We start from the raw sequence: 21,343 nt of genomic DNA, 5'->3' as shown, positions 1-21,343 counted from the left end.
ACATCGCCTATCATAAGTCATACTGACTTGTGACAACCAATTGACTGCTAGTCATTACTTCCACCATTCTCTTGGGTCCTTATTGGCAGTATTTCCGATTCCTTTTTTTCCGAAAAGGTTCTTCCGGCTCGCTTCTCGAAGATTTTTTTTTCTAGAACATTCCATTGAAGACTTGAAAAAAAAAAGCTTCGAGGTTTTGACGAAATTCCATTCGTAAGTAGTATGGGAAGGTGTGAACGAATTGGTATATATAAGCCACAATTGGGCTAGGTTTTCCCCAAAAAAATGTTGAATCTTAATAACCTCTTGTTCAGATTAGTCTCACTCACCATTTAATATACCGTAAAATATCAAGCAGATTTTATACAGAACTATTGTACAATGTCTAAAGCTGTCGGTATTGATTTAGGTACTACCTACTCATGTGTTGCTCATTTTTCCAATGATCGTGTGGACATTATTGCCAACGATCAAGGTAACAGAACCACCCCATCTTTTGTCGGTTTCACTGACACCGAAAGATTGATTGGTGATGCTGCTAAGAACCAAGCTGCTATGAACCCAGCTAACACCGTTTTCGACGCTAAGCGTTTGATCGGTAGAAACTTCAACGACCCAGAAGTTCAAGGTGACATGAAGCATTTCCCATTCAAGTTGGTGGATGTTGATGGTAAGCCACAAATTCAAGTTGAATTCAAGGGCGAAACCAAGAAATTCACTCCAGAACAAATCTCCTCCATGGTTTTGGGTAAGATGAAGGAAACTGCTGAATCGTACTTGGGTGCTAAGGTCAACGACGCTGTCGTCACTGTTCCAGCTTACTTCAATGATTCTCAAAGACAAGCTACCAAGGATGCTGGTACCATTGCTGGTTTGAATGTCTTGCGTATCATTAACGAACCAACTGCCGCCGCTATTGCATACGGTTTGGACAAGAAGGGTAAGGAAGAACACGTCTTGATTTTCGATTTAGGTGGTGGTACTTTCGATGTCTCTTTGTTGTCCATTGAAGACGGTATCTTCGAAGTTAAGGCCACAGCTGGTGACACTCATTTGGGTGGTGAAGATTTCGACAACAGATTGGTCAACCATTTCATGCAAGAATTCAAGAGAAAGAACAAGAAGGATTTGTCTACCAATCAAAGAGCCTTGAGAAGATTGAGAACCGCTTGTGAAAGAGCCAAGAGAACTTTGTCTTCCTCCGCTCAAACTTCTGTTGAAATTGACTCTTTGTTCGAAGGTGTCGATTTCTACACTTCCATCACCAGAGCCAGATTCGAAGAATTGTGTGCTGATCTATTCAGATCTACTTTGGACCCAGTTGAAAAGGTCTTGAGAGATGCTAAAATGGACAAGTCTCAAGTTGACGAAATTGTCTTGGTTGGTGGTTCTACAAGAATTCCAAAAGTTCAAAAATTAGTCACTGACTACTTCAACGGTAAGGAACCAAACAGATCTATCAACCCAGATGAAGCTGTTGCTTACGGTGCTGCCGTCCAAGCCGCCATTTTGACCGGTGACCAATCTTCCAAGACTCAAGATTTGTTGTTGTTGGATGTTGCTCCATTATCATTGGGTATTGAAACTGCTGGTGGTGTCATGACCAAGTTGATTCCAAGAAACTCTACTATCCCAACTAAGAAATCCGAAGTTTTCTCTACTTACGCTGACAACCAACCAGGTGTCTTGATTCAAGTCTTTGAAGGTGAAAGAGCTAAGACGAAGGACAACAACTTGTTGGGTAAGTTCGAATTGAGTGGTATCCCACCAGCTCCAAGAGGTGTCCCACAAATCGAAGTCACTTTCGATGTTGACTCCAATGGTATCTTGAACGTTTCTGCTGTTGAGAAGGGTACTGGTAAGTCTAACAAGATTACCATTACCAACGACAAGGGTAGATTATCCAAGGAAGATATCGAAAAAATGGTTTCCGAAGCTGAAAAATTCAAGGAAGAAGATGAAAAGGAAACTGAAAGAATTGCTTCCAAGAACCAATTGGAATCCATTGCTTACTCTTTGAAGAATACCATCTCTGAATCTGGTGACAAATTGGAACAAGCTGACAAGGACGCCGTTTCCAAGAAGGCTGAAGAAACTATTGCTTGGTTGGACAGCAACACCACTGCTACCAAGGAAGAATTCGATGACCAATTAAAGGAATTGCAAGAAATTGCCAACCCAATCATGTCTAAGTTGTACCAAGCTGGCGGTGCTCCAGAAGGTGCTGCTCCAGGTGGTTTCCCAGGCGGTGCTCCTCCAGCTCCAGAAGCTGAAGGTCCAACCGTTGAAGAAGTTGATTAAGCCCATTGTCAGCCCTTGTAAAATATCCAAAGAATTTCTACTTTGCTTTCCTTTGCATTTTTTAATTTTTTTACGATAAACTAAATCATATAATAATATTTTATATAGAGAAATGATAAAGAAAAGGATAAAAATAATAATAAAAAAAAATTCAATAATATTTACGGCAGCGCATTTTAAGAGAGGAAAACGAGTGGCCCGAGTAGAACATGGAAAATGCTCTGCATGTGAAAAATAAGGCGGAAAGAGAGTGATTCAATAATAAAACCTCATAATATTAATAATATATAATCTATATAAATTATTTATGTTATCAACTTTGTATTATTAAAACTTTTTTTTTTAAAATTTTCAGAATACGTCTATATTTATACCGTTAAAATCAATTTCATTTATTCATAATATCCTAATGTTTATAGGATTTAATTCGTAAGAGTCTTGCATTCTAGTTTGGAACAGCAGTGTAGATACCGTCTGCGGATAGAGCGCTGGAGATGGCTGGTCTCAATCTGGTAGTGTACCATGGGACACCAGTGATGACTCTGGTGACTTGGTCTGCAGGGATACCAGTCAACATTGTGGTGAAATCACCGTAGTTGAAAACAGCTTCAGCAATTTCAACTGGGTAGGTTTCAGTAGGATGAGCGGCCTGGAACATGTAATAGTCAGCCAAGTGAGCCCTGATATCAGAAACGTAAACACCCAATTCAACCAAGTTAACTCTTTCGTCGGATGGAGATAAAGTGGTGGTGGCTGGAGCAGCAGCGACACCGGCGGCAATAGCAGCGACACCAGCAGCAATTGAAGTTAATTTGACCATTGTATTTTTTGTTTGTCTTTGATGATTGTTTTGTTGTTATATTAATTTGACTGGAAAGAAAAGAATGAGGACATACCCCTAAGATATCTAATCAGAGCTGCTCTATTTATATGAATTCCTTGACCGGTACTACTACTCACGCAGGATATTGGTGTGCCTTTCACATGTTGTGCACTCTTTGCAAGTATGAGCTGCCATTGTTCTTGAACGATTCAGTTTCGGCAGATCTCGTTTATGAAGGCACGTTCGTTGTATTGTATATTCTTTCAGTTGCCAAGCAGCTGCGTGGAATCCAGTAATGTTCAATACAGGGGAGGTCCTCAAAGAAATCCCTAAGGGTGTCGGTAAGTGTGTTGAGTTTTCTGCTAGTAAAAGGTCCGAAAATAGACTTGGCGTGGACCCTCGTTCAGAGCACCACAATTGCCTTTTTCAGTATTCCCTGTACGGTTGCTAGGCAAAAAAGGGGTCTGCTTTTCTGCATTCTACCAATTAGTATGGTATTAGTGATGTTTAGGGGAGATATGCTCAGAGAAGGGCACTTTTATGCTGTATACGAAGCCAAGCATCAATTCTCGATGCCAACCGGGGAAAACAAACAGCGCACTGTTGACTACTTCAGAAAACTCCGTATTGAAAAACTAATTCACAGTTTAGTGGCACCTTCTCATATGCGAAGAAGCAAAAGTAAAACCTTAGTGGGCTTCTTGTTAACCTCGAATTCATAAGTAGGCAAACTCAACACATAATTCTTTCCAATTACGTCTTGAAATAAGGCAATTCGTAGAATTGCTTCAGTGAAAACATTAACACTCATGACCAAAGGTGTTAAATCGCCATATGGGGGCCACTTTCCGTAGTTTTAGGTAGATTTTACTAAACGAAGTATGGTTTTATAGCGTTGCTTCTTCACATGAAAATTGAATTCGCTGTGCTCAGGTTTCTGCTCCTCCAATGCTAGACAGCAAGGCTCCGATCGTATAGAAGAAAATGGTAAAATTAATGACAACGAAATGGGCCTTTCGCCAACGTCCATAATGGTAAGGTGAAATGCGGTGTGATTTTAATGACCAAAAAATTATAAGCGCCTCCTTTGGGATTGTGCGACTCGCCATCTGTTTGTAGCCCCTAAAATACATCTGATCAGTTCGCCGCAATTGATCAAATTACCCTTTATATTGATCAAAAGTGTATGAGAATCGGATAATTTTCGTCATGTTTAGGTCATCATCACAAGGCTACTTTTCTTAAATGTGACTAATATTCAATTCGCACTATGCTGTCCCGTAGGATACGCAAAATTTTGGCAGATTCCCAATTTCTGAGCCAACACAAGCCAAAGTTGAGCAATCTCCTTTGCGCTGAGACCATTCGCAATGGCCGTAATTATCTGGCCTGCTTGTACAATCAACTAGCAAGCATCTGGTTATTAGGTATTGTTGTGCTATCATACGACTTTAAAGCACATATCTCGTGTAGGGAAAACGCACCTTGACAAGTCCAAAGTCGAGAAGCTGCACCGGCAGGTATTTTGCAGGTTTCCAAGACGCCCATAAATATACTCGAAAAAATCTTTGCTCTCTTGGAATCGACACCTTACCTGGTACGGGAGGAAACCCTATATGGAATTAAAGGTAAATAGTAGTAGCAATCCGTGGCCTTATTTTAATGTTCGATCCAAAGCTTTTCTCCATCGATATGAAGGATTTTTTTTTTGATTGAGGCTTAATGCCTTTTTTTACTAAAAATTCGCCAAATACAAGGCTGAACATTTATGTGATGTACAATGCGCATTAGTGTGAGTAGGACGGGCGTAATAGAAGCGTTTTTTCATACAGAACCGACTACACAGTCCATATGCGGAGTGGACGTTATGATACAGCCTTGCCTAAACTGCCTTGTTCTAGCATGCCTATAAAAAGCACAAACTGGCAACACTTAACCTTCCTTCTGCTGTAACTGCTAAACAATTTCTTCGCTACCACGCATTCACCAGAATGTTTTTAATTAACACTTTCTGTTATTTATTGTAGCCTTTCTTTTGGCTAGAACGACAGGATGGCAGATGAATGATAACGGGGGTGACGATTCACGTACTTATCAAAGAAAACTCGGAAAAACTCACTGCTTCAAATTTAACGAACATGCTAAGTTATTTATTAAATAAGCAACGTCTTGATCAGTTTTTTTGAATTGTACACAGATGTGGACGTGTCACAAGGGGTAGCGTAGCATACGCTCATTCATAGCAAAAGAATGATAGCTTAACATCGATTTCCAATATAATTCGAAAGGAAGTTGATTAGGTACGCTTGAACGGTATGCCAAAACGAATACAAAGTAAATAGTTTTCTTTAAAACAAAGAAGTGAGAAGTGTTCACACTATCTCTCTTCCAATCGATTGAGAATAAGTATGATTTCAGTTTGAGCACCAGTCAATCTTTCTGTCGAAGGAGGAGAAGCAAAAAATTGGGGCGAGCTGGGAATTGAACCCAGGGCCTCTCGCATGCTTAGTCGTTCTCCTTAACGGAGATAAACCCAAAGCGAGAATCATACCACTAGACCACACGCCCAATGTTTTCTTGGAATAGTTGAATTCTGACAATAGTTTACATGAGTAGGATTAAAGGAACTACCCCACCTTAAAACGCAACGTAAACTGTTGGAACAAGTAGGTTCATCATTATTCACCTAACTAGTCATCATTACTATCTGAAGTATTCAATTGAATATTCTTGATAATTCGTAGTATTGACCATTAAAATTACTGACCATTAAAATCTTGTGACATTTGTTGGGATTCCATTTTTGATAAGGTTAATAATATTATGTATATAGGATATACTAGAAGTTCTCCTCATGGATTTAGGAATCCACGAAAGGGAATCAACACTTTTACATAATCTTATTCTTATTTCTTTTTTCATTTTATACGTCTTTATTCATTGATCCTATTGCATTATCAATCCTTGCACTTCAGCTTCTACTAAATTTAATGACTGTTCTGAATCTTATTTCACTGGTCTAATAATTTTTGTCATCTTCTTAACACCGTATATGATAATCTTCTAGTTACGTGATTGAATGTACTAATCAGTCGTACTAGTAATTGATGGATAGTTGATTATTGTTCCAACACGTAGTATTAATTAAGAATAAATAGCAGAACTCTTTCTTATACTATATAAGAGAGGTATATAAAACACACGCCGATTGGACATATTAAGTATGTTCAACATAACAATAAACTAGGGAATTTACTATAAGTTCAATGTAACGACTCATATCATTTATATATGAATTCCAAGTTGATGTTCAATTAATGGATCTTTGACTCCAAGTGCACCCACCAATAGAACGTCATTTCAACATTCTTCATCCTGAAACAAAGACTAGTTATGTGAATAATGATGAACCTACTTGTTCCAACAATAAGAATGGCTACATCGAGCAGTTACACGATTGCCTATATGTAATATTCCGAGCGTATATGTTTGTCGATAATTAGTACTATTAATTTGTTGGAACAATAATCAACTATCCATCAACTACTATTACCACAGTTTGGTTCATTTATGCATGCAGTTAGAAAATTATCATACACGATGTTAAGAAGATGACGCAAACTATAAGAACTGTCATCAAATTTTTCACGTCAGGGGAATTTTTTGACCGCCGTAACTGTGTAAATCGTTTTCTTGTGCGGAAGAGAAATCCAAATAGTCATGAGCTCCGACATAGGTCGTGAAGCAATGGTCGTTGCGCTGTCTCCTAGCTCTCTTCTAGTGTATGGAAACATTCGTTAAAATTTTATGTGACAATGATAGTGGGAAAGAATCGAGCGTTTTTTTGTTTTATTTTATTTACTTTCAATTGGACTTAATCCAACTAAATGTTAAAAACTGAGCTACTTTTTCTTGAAATATCAAATTTTATCGAACACTATCCATCATTATTATTATATATTATCTTATTAGTTCTTATTTAAAATTAGTCTATGAAAACTGCACTACATTAACTTAATCTAGCTCGTCATCGATTTCCATGCTATCTTCATTATCGTCATAGTCCAATGTTGTGGCACCTACAGTAGCCTCGTGGTTTGGTAAGACTTCCAGACATTCTTCAGCTTCTACAGGAGCGTTTTCATCACGGGATTTACCCTTCTTCAAAACAACATTAGCTGTTTCCTTGTCCTTAATTTCATTCTTCAGAATTCTAAGTGCTAGTTTATTCAAAATTTCGTTCTGAATTAATCTGTTTAATGGACGTGCACCCATATCATCAGAGTAACCATATTTGGCTAAGAAGTCCTTAGCTTCTTGGGTCAGATTCAACTTATAATGCTTGTCATTTTGCTCAAATCTCTCTTCAATTTCTTTCAAACGAATATCTACAATCTTATGGATAGCCTTTCTCGATAGTTTATTGAAGATAACAATACTGGAAATTCTGTTCAAAAATTCTGGTCTGAAGTGCTGTTTAACAGCATTCATGACCAGATTCTTGGTGAGTTCCTGGATCTTGGATCCTTGTTGAGAATTGATGAATTCAGCACCTAAATTGGAAGTCATAATGATAATACAATTGGAGCAGTCAATTGTCTTACCTTGACCAGAAGTAATTCTACCGTCGTCCAACATTTGTAGCATAACAGTCAAAACATCCGGATGAGCCTTTTCCACTTCATCAAATAACAAAACAGAGTATGGCTTGTATTGCAGTTGGTTGGTCAAGAACCCACCTTCATCATAACCAACATAACCTGCAGTGGTACCCAACAATTTTGAAACTGCGTACTTTTCACTTAATTCAGAACAATCAACTCTGATCATCATATCTTCGTCATTAAACAAAAATCCAGCAACCTTCTTGGCTAATTCAGTCTTACCAGAACCTGACAAACCCAAGAATAAGAAAGATGCAGGTTGTCTTGGATTGGATAGACCTGATCTAGACAATCTCACCGCATTGGAAACAGCTTTGATGGCATCCATTTGACCCACGACTTCTGAAGATAGGTCACGTTCCATATGAATCAACTTTTCATTTTCAGATTCTGATAGTTTCTTAACAGGAATACCAGTTAATCTTGCGGCTGTTTCGGAAATAGTATCCGAATTGACCACGTTTTGAATCATGGAGTTTGCACCAGCACGGCTTTCTTCCTCAGCGACTTGTTCTTCAAGATTTTCAATTTGCTTCTTGATATCTGGAATAGCAAAATATCTTAAATCAGCAGCAGTAGCAGTATCATATCTACGTTCAGCATCAAGAGCCTTGTTTTCCAGTTCATCTAATTTCTTTTTAGCTTGTGTTAGTTCTTCATGGCCATGCTTTTCTTCATTGTAACGTTGTCTTAATGGCTCCAATTCTTCTTGCAATGAGGCTTCTTTTTGTCTTGCAAATTTCAATCTATCCTTAGTAGTAGAGTCAGCATCTTCATCTCTTTCCAGAGCCTTAATTTCCACTTGAATCAATTGTAACTGGCGTTCCTTAGAGTCCAGTTCTTCTGGTTTAGAGTCTCTTGCGACGGCGACACCAGCACACGAAATATCAACTAAATCTAGAGCGGAATCTGGCAGTCTTCTATATGGTAGGTAACGTTTGGCCAATTGAGCGGCTGTGACTAAGGCACTATCCAGGATTCTTACACCATGATGGATTTCATATTTTGGTTGTAAACCTCTCAAAATAGCGACAGTTTGCCTAACAGTTGGTTCGGCGACTTCAATCTTTTGGAATCTTCTCTCGAAGGCACCATCCTTTTCCACTATAGATCTGTATTCATTATTTGTGGTGGCACCAATAACTTTCAACTGACCTCTGGACAAAGCTGGCTTCAAGATGTTAGCAGCATCATCTTTACCGTTACCCATCAACATATGAATTTCATCGATGAATAAGACGATTAAAGTTTTTGACTCTTCGATTTCCTTCAAAACACCCTTAAATCTTTCCTCGAAATCACCCTTATACTTGGCACCGGCGGTAAGAGCAGCTAGATCCAAACTGAATAATTTAGCGCCCTGTAAAATAGTGGGCACATCATCATCAATGATCCTCTGGGCAACACCTTCAATAATGGCGGTCTTACCAATACCTGGCTCACCGATCAAACATGGGTTGGACTTAATTCTCCTTGCTAGGACTCTGATAGTGCTTCTAATTTCTTCTTCACGACCAATGACAGGATCAAGCTTACCTTGACGAGCTTGCTCGGTCATGTCAATGGCGTACTTTGATAAATATTCCAAAGGTGTGTTGGTATCAGCGCCACGGGAGTCAATTCTACTATTACCACGGAGTTCGAGGGCTTGTTGTTTAATGGCTTCGATGTCCACTTGAGCTTCCTTGAAGATTTGTTGAATAGAGGAATCGTTGAAAAGAGCAAATAATATGTGGTCTTGCGCTATAAATGAGTCCTTTTGTTGTTTTTCAATCTTGGCAGCGTCTTGTAATACTTTACCCAGAGCATAACTTGGAGTAATCTCTGCGGGTGCAGGTTGTTGTTGAGGGATCTTGACCAGATTTCTATTAACCACTTTTTTGAAAAGGTCATAATCATAACGGCCCTTTTCGATTAAGTTCTGTAGATATGGGACAGATCCATCCTCAGGCGTTTCAATGAAGGCAGCCAGGATATGTATAGGCTGTAATTGAGGATGTTGATGGTCTGAAGCCAATTTTTGGGCCAACGTCAAAAGCGTTAGGGCCCTTTCTGTGAATTGCGTTTGGTCGTTCATTTTATGAAGTCTGCTGTATTATATGTGTTGTTTATTGCTTTTTTGTACTATTGTCGAGATGAGTCAGTAGGCAAGAAAGATCAAGGAACAAGGGAATGGATCAAGGAGGAATTGAGGCAGGATCACAATGCCTTATATAATAATTTGGCAGGTTGCATAAGTTTGCGCTCTCTCGCCTTATACTATGATATAGTTTGCAGATCCTTGAGATGGCCCCCTGCAGAAAACTGAACAAAAAAATCGCGGCCCCTTATGGAACATCTTAGATTTGAGTAAGAACCTTCTAGAAAATTCTAGAAAACGCAAGTATATACACGCATAATTGCATAACCGTAATGGATGGATCAAGAACACTATGATGGGCGAATAATTCAATGGATGTATGATAAATATGTAAATAAATAGGAAGATGAATAAATAAGTGGATAAATGAATACTTTTTTCTAGAAAAGAGGGGAAGGGCTTCATACCATGAAACTTTCGCCACAACCACAGGTACCCTTCGAGTTTGGGTTCTTGAAAACGAACTTGGAGGCCAACTTATCGTCGACCCAGTCCATTTCGCTGCCAATTATGCTAAACAAGGCCTTCGAGTCAATGACGATCTTGACGCCATCTTGTTCTACGACCTCATCGAATTTCCCCGGCTCGGTAATGTACTGCAAATCGTAAGTTAACCCTGAACATCCACGGTTTCTAGCGCTAACTCTAATCAACTTGGGTTTCGGCTGAGCCAGAAGCCCTCTCAAATGCTTGATTGCCTTCGGGCTCAGTGTGATGAGCGCCTTTGTTGGCCTTAGTTTCCTCTTTCTTTTCTTAGGAGCCTCTGTGCAAGAACAGTCACTCTTGGCCACCGCAGCGGCCATTTGCTCGTCTATAGTATTCCTCTGCCTCTTAACGGCCTCCTCATGCGACTTGATGGTCTCGGGCGAGGGAAATGCATAACTTGACCATTTCGGGCTTTTAGCGGCCTTCTCGGTCGCGCTCTGATTGGAGACTACGAACTTGAAGGGCTTCTTGCTCGAATGCTGAGTATCCGAAGAAGCTGCCTCCGTATTCGTGGGTGCTGTCTTCGGTATGAATCTTAATTTGAAAGGATTTACGTTGTTCATTGTGCGAGACATTGTACCGTTCGCACCGCCTCGCCAAAACCCTCCCGTTGAAAGAAGCCTGCGTGCCAGCAGCACTGAGCCACTGCTTCCTATGTTTACCATTATGCTATGCTATGGTATGCTGTTAGTTCGATCGTTATTGTGCTATCAGACAAAATGTAAAATGCCTTCTGTGCGAGTGTAGGAACGGTAGCAAAATAGGTAAATAAATAAATAAGCCGAACGATTAAGTTAATAAATAATAGTTTCTTAGTACTTCCAAATGATTAACAAATTCTATAAAAATCCATTCCCTTTGTTATATTTTGATTCTTGTTTATTTTCCATTCCTTTATTAACCAAGAACATCCCAACTTTATTCCTTTCTTCCGTTGAAATTCCTTGTCAATTCTAATGGGAAACAAAGAAGTCATGAACGACCAGTTGTCGGGTAATGAATTTTTGACCAATCAGAGGCAAATGTGTGACTAATGAACTCCCCTCCGGGTTTCGGCAAAGGGTATGAGCTAAACCGAGAGTCGGCTGTGATAAAGAACAATAGAGATGTGTCTATCTTTATAAGATAAAAGTTATTAATTATTAGTTAGTGATATTTATTTGGTTACTATATGGGCTGCGTAAAACAGCCACATACGAGGAGCCTTAGATGAAGAAGAAAAAAGAAAAGGGATATCATTACTCTAAGTACCCTCTTGTGTTTGCGTAAAGTGTTCTTATATGTCAGCCTTACGCTGCATAGAGTCTATAATGCTATATGATTATCAAGCCTGAGTGAGAGGGGAGATAATATTGAAAAAAAAAATATGCAAATGCGGAAAGAACATGGTTTTCTGTGTCCATTCTCCTTAAGGGGAGTAGGCGTACTTGGACCTCTTTCTGATGGCTTCACCGTATTTCAAGAACAGTAAAGGCACGGGAATCATAGCAGCGGCAAATAGACCTAATAACAAACCGGCCCAACCAATACCCATGCCACGGAACATATATCCTGCAAACAACGGGAAGCATGCACCGAACGCAGATCTCATAAATGTGTTTGCAGCGACGGCGGAAGCCGCCAACAGTAAATATGATTCAATGATGTAATTCAGGCATGGTAAGAAGATGCCCATCAGGCCAAACCCAATGAAAGAACCCCCCACTGTGGGGACCATCCAATGAATCTTGTGAGGATAATAGCCTGTCCAACAGAACCATAGGATACCGATGGGGAAAATGGTACCTGCCACTACCATGGCGTACAATCTAGCCTCAGGGACCAACTTACCCTTGGCCTTACATCTTCTTAAGTAATCATTGTCCATATACCAAATGAAAGCAGCGCACACCATCATACCGATAATCAAGGCAATGTATGGCAATTCACCGTTTTCGGTAAACCCGTAACCCTCCACGAATACTAGTGGGTAGGCTTCCAGTAATAGATACAAGATACCGTAGACAAACGAGTTATAAATGGTCACAAATAACAACAGTGGCTCCACGAAAAGCATAATAATAGGTCTCGTCACCGTTTTCTGAATAATTTCCTTGATGGACAATTCCACGTCTTCATGAGCGGCATGGATACCCCAGTTATTACTTTCCTTTCTCATCTGCTTAGCCTTGTTAACCAAAATGGTAGGGTGATGAGTCTCTTCAAAGAAAAGTACGATGGCAACGAAAACGGCAGAAGCAAAACAACCAACAACGTATTCTAACCATCTCCAGGTAGTTCTTTGAGCGATATATGAACCCATGACAGGCGACAAAATGGGACCTACAAAGACACCTAGGGCAAACAAGGCAATGGCTTTACCTCTGACATCGGTATCAAACATATCGGCAAACGCGGCGGGGACAACGGCCATGGGTGCTGCACCGATGAAACCACCGAAAAATCTACAGATGAAAATGGTCTGCAGGTTTTCAGCGGTAGCTACTGCAAACTGGAAAAGGGCAAATCCAAACGCAGATAACACTAAAACACCCTTTCTACCGTACAACTCCGAAAGGGGCGCATAAATGACCGGCGAGGCTGCAAATCCAAGAACGAAAAGAGTAATACCCAGAATGGCGACAACTTCGATGACATGGTATATCTCGCAGATTTGCGGCACTGCCGAGGCAAAAATGGAAGAACACATAGCAATGGCAATACAATCTAAACATAGAACAAGACAGATCAGAACCTTCTTCTTCATGGGCCAGTTGAACGGATGTAGCGGGTCGTTGGGACCATCAAAAGTGACTTCAAACAGGTCTCTGCCGGGCAATGAGGGAGGGTAAGGCCTATCACCACCCATGGGCGCACAATTGGTATAATTGACGTCTATGCGGTCGGGCTCGTCGACGGATCCAGTAAGGATCTTGGTCAACCTTCTCGTGACGTTGACCTCTGATTCCGCTGCGGAATTCATAGTGGTAGTTCTTTGAATCGCCAAATCTGCGCCACAGGCATTGCTCTCCGTTGCTGTAGTGTACTTGGCACCTTCACCGGTGAAATCTACAGGTTCAACGCCCGTAGTTCCCGTAGTGCGCGTCGAATGCGTATCGCTGGATGAGCTTCTTGATGAGCCTGATGGCAGCAAGTGGTTTTCCTTATTGGAAATAGGGGAATGATCTGACATCTGTTTCTTTTTTCTTTTTTCTCTCTGTCTCTATTATCTTGCCAGAAAAGCACGTGACTGAAAAAGATCTGGAAAATAACGAGTTACCGATATTTCGCTATGTATGATTTCTTTGCGGTGGAACCAAATTTCACTTATTGGACTTTCCTTTTCTAGAGACCAAAATATCGCTGGAAACAACTATAACGTATAAACACGAGCAGAAAAGGCCCATTAGAATTAAATAGGGTATCCTTTATATATAGAATATATCACTGAATAACCATCCTCTGCACTCAGGAAGGAAAAAAGAAAAATAGCACTCTTTAACGTTAAAAATTTCTTCCTTTTTCGTCAGGAAATTCCTACGAGATTTTCCTCTTGAAGTAAAACGCCTGATACGAGGATTTCAGTATACCGACGGACGGAAAATCCTGAATGGCTCTACTGTGCGGCGGTTTCACAGAGGCGGAGACGGAAGCTGTGAAGGGTTCCGCATCCGTTTCCGCATGCGCTTCTCGGCCCTAGGTCCGTTGCTTCCACGGAATAACCCCCCTGGCGGCCCACGGAAGGGGACGGATCCAGGCCTAGCCGAAGCTTAATATCTTGTGCCTAGGTAGAGAATTCCCGACTCTTCTAAATGCTCATGCTGCGCAGAAAGGTACTGGCCGGAAAAACATACTCGCCAGACTCCTTACTTGTGTTGGCTAAATAGTCCAGGCTTGGCAGCATTATCAACAGCTCTGATTATATGGCTTGTTTATGGAACTTGCCGCCAAAAAGCTCACCGCAGAGGACCCTGGTGAAAATTCTCGGTGAAAACGTCAACATAATATCGCTAGGGGGCTGTACGTGCATCGTCGTTTAAACTTGCTGCGGACGAGCGGTTTCTGGCACTAAAACCGCTCGGGGTTAAGTGTGCCGCGCTCCGGCCGCATGAGAAAGTGAAGTAGTGTTTTCATTTTTTACGCTTTGGTCATTATTGATGTTATTGTTATTACGACGTTTTAAATAGAAAGAAGAAAAGAGACTATTTAGGATAAATATCAACATTCAGTGGATTGCGCCTTGTCTGTTCGCTCGCTCGGCGTCAATTCACAATGGACTCGTTTCTCTTTTCAGCCATTTGTATGAAATACTCTGAGGCTGCAAAAAGTGCACCACGGTTCTCCATATCCTTGCGTGATACTCATTGATCTGTGCTTTTTCTTCTTCGTTTAGTAGCTTGGTGTTGATCAGCTTCTTACAAAATGGTACCACCGTTATGTTTTCGAATTTCAGGAAGTTACCCTTTCGGGTGGCTTTCTTAATCAGCATGTCGCTTTCAATTCTGATACCGTACTCACCATCTTTATAGTACCCGGGTTCGTTACTTATTATGTTGCCCGCTCTTAAGGGGAAATTCATCAGCTGTGGCCTGAACCCGACGCCCATGGGCCCCTCGTGGACGTTCAAGAACGATCCTATACCATGACCTGTACCGTGCTTATAGTCTAGCCCGCGCGACCATAAAAACTGCCTGGCGATGGCGTCGATATTGAATCCGGGTGTGTTTTCGGGAAACACCAATCTTTCCAAAGCCAAGCCGCCCTTAAGTACCAGCGTGTAGTTATCCATCTCTTCCTTCGTCGGTTTCGTTAAGTGAATGGTCCTTGTTATGTCTGTGGTGCCCTCCAGGAATTGTGAACCGGAATCACAAAGATATATCTTGGTAGGGTCAATCATCGACGAGTTTTCCACAGGGGGCGAATAATGTATGATTGCAGCGTTACTACCTGTAGACGATATCGTTTCAAATGAATTCCCCATGAAGTTCCTTTGAGTTTTTCTGATCTCAGTCAATTTTTCCGCGGCACGATATTCATCTATCAACGCTTCGCGCCCCACGAGTTGTTGTTCCAGCCATGCAAAATACTGCACCAGACACACCGCATCCTTGACTTGCGCCTTGTGCGCGTTCTTTATTTCGATATCATTTTTGATAGACTTCAAGACATCGATGGGTGAGTGAATCATTATATAGTTTGGTAGAGCCATCCCCTTAACCGTCCCGCCGTCATATAGAACGTTCAGACAACGAACCATTTGCCACGATGCTCCATCAGGAACCACAAATTTGTGCTCAGCAGAGGCGGCTTGCGCGGCGGTGGTTTTCTTTAAATGCTGCCATATCTGATCATAAGGCCTGACTTCAATACCGCTCGTTTTAAAATATTCCGATATGTCGTCATTGAAGGGATTATTCGTGAAAAGAATGGTCACGTCTTCGTTGATGGCCACGTAGGCGAAAAAAACAGGATTATAGTCGATGTCGGACCCACGCAGGTTTAACAACCAGCAAATTTCATCCAATGCAACGACTATAAAAGTCTTGGCGGGGGTTGCCGCAGAGGAAGATTTATTATTTAGCTTCGACAGTAACTTTTCCTTTTTGTCTTTGAACTCTTCACCATGAAATTCATATTTCAGCAGTAATAGATCATTACAGGGCCTCTCAGGTAAAGTTTCAAAATCAGGCCAGATATTATCAATCAAATTTTCCTCCACGGACACAAGTTTCACTTTACCCTTTGCGTTATATTTAGTGTCAATCATTTTATTGAACGAAATGTAATCGTTAAAAGTGATAAGTTTGGGGTCAATACCTATCTTTAACACCATTCCCTCTTTATTACCGAGTCCCTTGCCCATTTCCAGCGCTTCCCTCACACACCATTCTTGCCAGGTGATTGGATCCTCATTCTGCCTTAAAAGTGTCCAGTTGTAGTCCAGTTCTTGTCTGGCCTGATTGAAGTACCTACCATCAGTGCTCAAAATGGATTTTCCGTCGGGATGGTCATCGTTGAAATTTAACAAATCTCTAGTGATGCAAGCCACACCAGCTGATCCAGAAAACCCTGAAATGAAGGCGCGTCTTTGATCTCGCAACGACACATACTCGGACTGGTGTTCATCGCAACTAGGCACAATATAACAACACAAATCATGTTTCTTCATCTCTTGACGCAACTTCAATAGCCTGTCAGTCGTGTTGACCTCTCTATTAGTAGCGCATAGTGAGTCACATGAATAAACAGATCCGTTACCAGCTGTATTACTACCACTAGCACCCTTAAGTTCAGTGAGTAGCATACTGGAAGACCTCCTTGAATTTTCCAGTTGCCTTAGGAAGAGAGAGGCCCTACGGCCTTGTCTGGATAGCAAACCTGGAGAACATGTACAGTCCGCACATGGTCTAAACGGTCTGGGACTGTGTGATGACGATGTTCCCCTCATACCCATGCCGGATGTATGAGAAGTCGAGTGAGCCCTACCGTCACTAGTGGATGGTTTTGAAGTCATATGAAAAAAGTTTCTGTTATTATCGGTTTCGCTCTATTGAGGTCACCTTTTTTTTTTTTTTTTTAGCTATGTATGCAATCTTTTCGCCAGCGTTTCTTGCCTTATGTTTCTTTTGTAAAATATTGCACCTAGGAAGACTAGACTGGCTCAGTTTTTGTAGGTCGCCTTCTTGTATTATCCCTCAATCGAAGAATTGTGAAAAAAAAGAAAACGAAATTTCGGGAAAATGGGGTGCGAATTTCAAGGGTGACCCGGGCCTTATGCGGGTAATACGAGAAATGATCGAAACTAAAAAAACAGGATATTCTGGCGGCTAAAAAGATGAAAGTGTAATTGCTTAGTTTAGTTCTTTAGTGAGTTGCAAGTTGTTGCCATGGTAGGGCGGGTATTGAGAGTGTATTTGTGAGGATTATAGGAACCCTCACAAGGTTTTGTTCTGCACTAAGTCCTATTTGGTAAATGATTCGATAGTCGTTTGTTGTGTTCTCTTTGTTTTCTTTATGAACACCTTTAAGAAGAGGGTTGGAGGAATGATCTGAACGTAATATTGAAATAAAATGGGTGGGTGAATGTCTGGTTAAGCTGACATTGCCTTTGTTGGGTGAAAAAGTGAGTTTTACAAGCTGCTCCATTTATTTAGCCGCCGAAGCTTCAAGACGGAGTCCATGATTGATTTGTGTTTTATATGCTTCTAAGAGGCCTCCAGCTAGATCCTATCCTTTTGAAATTGAAATACGACAACTGAATTTCTAGCTACCCGTCTTATCTTCTCTTTCATGAATGAAGTCTCACTACAGTGTGTGACAGGTTGAATTTCCACCTCAATTTTAGAATCGCAGGGGTCTCAAAGCAATTTGTCCCTTTCCTTGGCGTTCAATATAAAATTCGATAATGAAGAGGCGTAAGAGCCACTCCGACTTCACTTTCTTCCTTCTACATGGAGCTTTTGAGCGGTGCTGCTGCACTTGTTGTTTGATTATTCTTTCATGCGGTAGGGTAACGGCATGTTGGAAATTCACGATGACGAGTAAGGTACTTTTTTCTTTCTGTAAACAGTTGCTCACCGGAAAAAAAGCAAAGAAAATGCTGAAGGTCAAAATCAAAATCATTACAGATGTTTTAAGGGCAACCACGAATCAGTAAACAACGGGGGGAAATTTTAAATAAGGTAAGAGGACAAGAAAAGCTTCCGTAATATGGATGAAAAGACAATAAAAAAATCAATACTTTCATCTTCAAATGATGAGAAAATAATATATAAATCGCGGATAAAGAAATTTCAAAAAAATCACAAGTTTTATATTATTCTGTTGATTTTCATTGCCGTCTTGCAATTCATATCAATAGCATTTTTCACTCGCGGGTTCTTGCTTTCAAGGCATGTTCTTGATAACATATCCGCGCTAAATGAAACAAGTATCCCTCCCAGGTTCAACAAAGCCGTGGTTCTGGTCGTTGACGCTTTGAGGTTTGATTTTGTCATTCCTGTTAACGAATCCAGTTCAAATCATAATTTGAACTACCACAATAATATACTTTCGTTATATGATTCCTTTGCAAATGATGAGGACGCGTCATCGTTATTGTTGAAATTCATTGCTGACCCACCAACCACCACTTTGCAAAGACTCAAGGGCCTAACAACAGGTTCGTTGCCCACTTTCATAGACGCCGGATCCAATTTTGACGGAACTGTCATTGAAGAAGATAATTTGTTAAAACAGCTTCACTTGGTAAACAAGACCGTCAAGTTCGCTGGAGATGATACCTGGATGGCCCTATTCCATCCATTCTTGTCTAATGACAGTTTCCCTCTGGAATCGCTTAATGTCTGGGATTTGGACACTGTTGATAACGGTGTCATGGATTACTTCCATGACCATTTACAGCAGGACAAAGAATGGGATGTAATGATCGGACACATGCTTGGTATTGATCATGTAGGCCACAAGTATGGCCCGAACCATTTTACCATGAAGGAAAAGCAATTTCAAGTGGACCAATTCATCGCTTGGATACTAAAGTCCATCGATGATGATACTTTGCTGGTTATTTTGGGTGATCATGGTATGGATCATACAGGCAATCATGGCGGCGATTCCATTGATGAGTTGGAAAGTACTTTGTTTCTTTATTCAAAGAAGCCAAATATGTGGAACTTCAAAGACGCTTCGAACTACAACATTACTAATTTGGGATGCGACTACCGCTCAGTGAGACAAATTGATTTAGTGTCCAGTTTGTCTTTACTACTTGGTCAACCCATCCCATTTAACAATCTCGGATGGCCCATTGACGAAATTGCAAGAAACGATGTAGAACGGTCCCAATTTGTTAGTTCAGCTATAAATCAATTGCAACTTTACAAAGATACGATGCAGATTCATCATAGCAGTGACGAAATATTGGGGCCATTAGCAGAAAGTATATCAAACATCAAGCCGACAAGCAATCCCGAAGAATTTGTTGAACTGGGTCGTAAGTACCAAAAAGTCTTTTTACAAATTTGCGAGGAGTTATGGGCCAAATTCGATTATTATTCCATTGCAACTGGTATAATCTTACTCACCATCTCATTAATTCTTTTGATATCTATTACAAAACTAATTCCTTCCATTGTCCTGAATCAAATGGTTCCAGAATTTGTCCCAGGCATTATTATTATGGTATTGGTTGCAAACTTATGTTTCCACGGGATCTTCTACGTTTACCAGCAACCAACTTTTGTAGATCAATTTTGGGGTACCTTGTTGGCCACTGCTGTCGGTATCATTATTGGTTGTTATATAACAATCTTTGACAGATATAACTTTATTTGGATTGCCATGAGGCTCGGAGAAACGTTGGCTGATTATTGGTCAAGAATTGCTGTCATGTTTATGATTGTCCATGCTTTGCTTTTCACTTCCAATTCCTTCACTATTTGGGAAGATAGAATTGTGGCCTTCCTTTTATCCAGTTTTGGTATGTTAACGTTGTATGAATTTGTCTTCTTACCGAAAAGGCAATCCACTACCGCATTGTTAACAGCAACAATCAGTGAAAAGGAGGGGACCACTTCGGGTGTGAATTCTTCGACGGCAAATTCAAATTATTTACCCCTAACAAGATTTGCAAGACTATTAGGCGGTTACCATTCGGCAGTCTTGATCATTTTCACTAGGCTAGCTTCTATGATTACCATTTGTAGAGAGGAACAAGGTGAATATTGCATACCAACATTCAATAATCAAAATAATTCCGCGTGGTGGGTTATGGGTCTCTGCTTCTTGATGATTTTTATATTACCTGCATGCATCACCGGTTATTACAACCTAACCTCATCTTATCAAGCTGCAGCCCCAATTTGGATAAACGTTTTCCTGAAGGGTATCCTTGGTTTAAATTTTGTTTACTGGTCATTGACTTCATTGGAAAATAACAATGCGACAATAGCGATACCGTTTTTAAACGACGTCAGCATTTTCAAGTTCACCTTAGCCAGAATCATCGCGGGATTTTCGTTAGTTGCCTCCAATGTTGGCTGGTTAATGGGACCACTTTGTATTAAATTGAATGTTCACAATACTGATGTCAAATCACATGAAGCTACAATTTTAGGATACACCAATATCTATGGGTCGGAGTTTTTCCTTCTAGTCATAAACGTTTTGATGAGTATCCTCCTGTTCAATAAACCTCTGGCTCAATTATCATACTTCCTCATGTGCAATCAGCTATTATCAATCTTAGAAATCATTGATCTTTTGAAATTGAAGGAAAATATAATTGGCCCAATCGCATTAGGACTCCTAGCGTATCAACATTTCTTTACCACCGGTCACCAAGCTACAATTCCATCGGTACAATGGGATATTGGGTTCATGCTCTCTGAAAAAATCACCTTCCCGTTCACTCATATAGCCATCATTCTAAACACCTTTGGGCCTCATATTCTCGTCTCTTTATCCGTAGCGCTATTAACGCTATGGTCACAGCCTCCGGACGTTTTGAAACCACAAACGCTTTTGGGAAGAATCGTTTCGAACTGTGGTATTTTGCTCATTTATAATACCATTTTATGTCTAAGTTCATTTATTTGGGTCACCCACTTCCGTAGACATTTGATGGTTTGGAAGATCTTTTGCCCAAGATTCATCTTCGCCGCTCTGAGCTTAATAGTAACTCAACTAGTGGTTACTTTTGGCACCATTGCATTTGCTAGTGGGAGATTGATTAAGCATATCAATGACATTTTTTGGAAATGATGGCGCATCTCTTACTTTTACCTCTCTACATAGACAAACATACTATATACGTGTAATATCGATACAAGTCAACAATATTTCTCTATTGAAAATCCCAAAGACAAAAGCTTTGTTACCTAGGCCTCAACTTTTCATGTTAAAGCATTTTTCATCTTTTTCTTATACTCTTGCAATTATATTTTTCTGACA

The 21,343-nt window shown here is 40.5% G+C and overlaps 7 protein-coding genes and 1 non-coding gene across 8 annotated transcripts; 2 read left to right on the top strand and 6 right to left on the bottom strand.

Annotated features, from left to right (window-relative positions):
• Positions 1-381: 381 nt before the first annotated feature.
• On the top strand, positions 382-2,301 carry SSA2 (Hsp70 family chaperone SSA2; the record flags this gene model as incomplete). Its single annotated transcript, XM_056229600.1, has 1 exon — positions 382-2,301. The coding sequence occupies one exon, from the start codon at positions 382-384 to the stop codon at positions 2,299-2,301; it is 1,920 nt and encodes a 639-aa protein (XP_056083603.1).
• Positions 2,302-2,746: 445 nt separating this feature from the next.
• On the bottom strand, positions 2,747-3,121 carry PAU17 (seripauperin PAU17; the record flags this gene model as incomplete). Its single annotated transcript, XM_056229599.1, has 1 exon — positions 2,747-3,121. The coding sequence occupies one exon, from the start codon at positions 3,119-3,121 to the stop codon at positions 2,747-2,749; it is 375 nt and encodes a 124-aa protein (XP_056083602.1).
• A 2,469-nt stretch (positions 3,122-5,590) lies between these two features.
• Positions 5,591-5,692, bottom strand: Skdi_12.trna1P. Its single transcript has 2 exons — positions 5,657-5,692; positions 5,591-5,626 (listed from the first exon to the last, which is right to left on the bottom strand). It is a non-coding gene; the product is annotated as a tRNA-Pro (tRNA).
• A 1,446-nt stretch (positions 5,693-7,138) lies between these two features.
• HSP104 (chaperone ATPase HSP104) lies at positions 7,139-9,865 on the bottom strand (the record flags this gene model as incomplete). Its single annotated transcript, XM_056229598.1, has 1 exon — positions 7,139-9,865. The coding sequence occupies one exon, from the start codon at positions 9,863-9,865 to the stop codon at positions 7,139-7,141; it is 2,727 nt and encodes a 908-aa protein (XP_056083601.1).
• A 464-nt stretch (positions 9,866-10,329) lies between these two features.
• On the bottom strand, positions 10,330-11,079 carry ISA1 (Fe-binding Fe/S cluster assembly protein ISA1; the record flags this gene model as incomplete). Its single annotated transcript, XM_056229597.1, has 1 exon — positions 10,330-11,079. One exon carries the CDS (start codon positions 11,077-11,079, stop codon positions 10,330-10,332), a length of 750 nt encoding a protein of 249 aa, XP_056083600.1.
• A 743-nt stretch (positions 11,080-11,822) lies between these two features.
• Positions 11,823-13,586, bottom strand: TPO1 (polyamine transporter TPO1; the record flags this gene model as incomplete). The annotated part of the gene is made up of 1 exon (XM_056229596.1): positions 11,823-13,586. One exon carries the CDS (start codon positions 13,584-13,586, stop codon positions 11,823-11,825), a length of 1,764 nt encoding a protein of 587 aa, XP_056083599.1.
• A 1,074-nt stretch (positions 13,587-14,660) lies between these two features.
• Positions 14,661-16,907, bottom strand: FRA1 (aminopeptidase P; the record flags this gene model as incomplete). The annotated part of the gene is made up of 1 exon (XM_056229595.1): positions 14,661-16,907. The coding sequence occupies one exon, from the start codon at positions 16,905-16,907 to the stop codon at positions 14,661-14,663; it is 2,247 nt and encodes a 748-aa protein (XP_056083598.1).
• Positions 16,908-18,103: 1,196 nt separating this feature from the next.
• GPI13 (mannose-ethanolamine phosphotransferase GPI13) lies at positions 18,104-21,154 on the top strand (the record flags this gene model as incomplete). Its single annotated transcript, XM_056229594.1, has 1 exon — positions 18,104-21,154. The coding sequence occupies one exon, from the start codon at positions 18,104-18,106 to the stop codon at positions 21,152-21,154; it is 3,051 nt and encodes a 1,016-aa protein (XP_056083597.1).
• Positions 21,155-21,343: the final 189 nt, after the last annotated feature.

The sequence above is a fragment of the Saccharomyces kudriavzevii genome, assembly GCF_947243775.1.
Source record: "Saccharomyces kudriavzevii IFO 1802 strain IFO1802 genome assembly, chromosome: 12".
NCBI classification, from domain to species: Eukaryota; Fungi; Ascomycota; class Saccharomycetes; order Saccharomycetales; family Saccharomycetaceae; genus Saccharomyces; species Saccharomyces kudriavzevii.
This window is presented reverse-complemented; position numbering and strand designations above follow the sequence as displayed.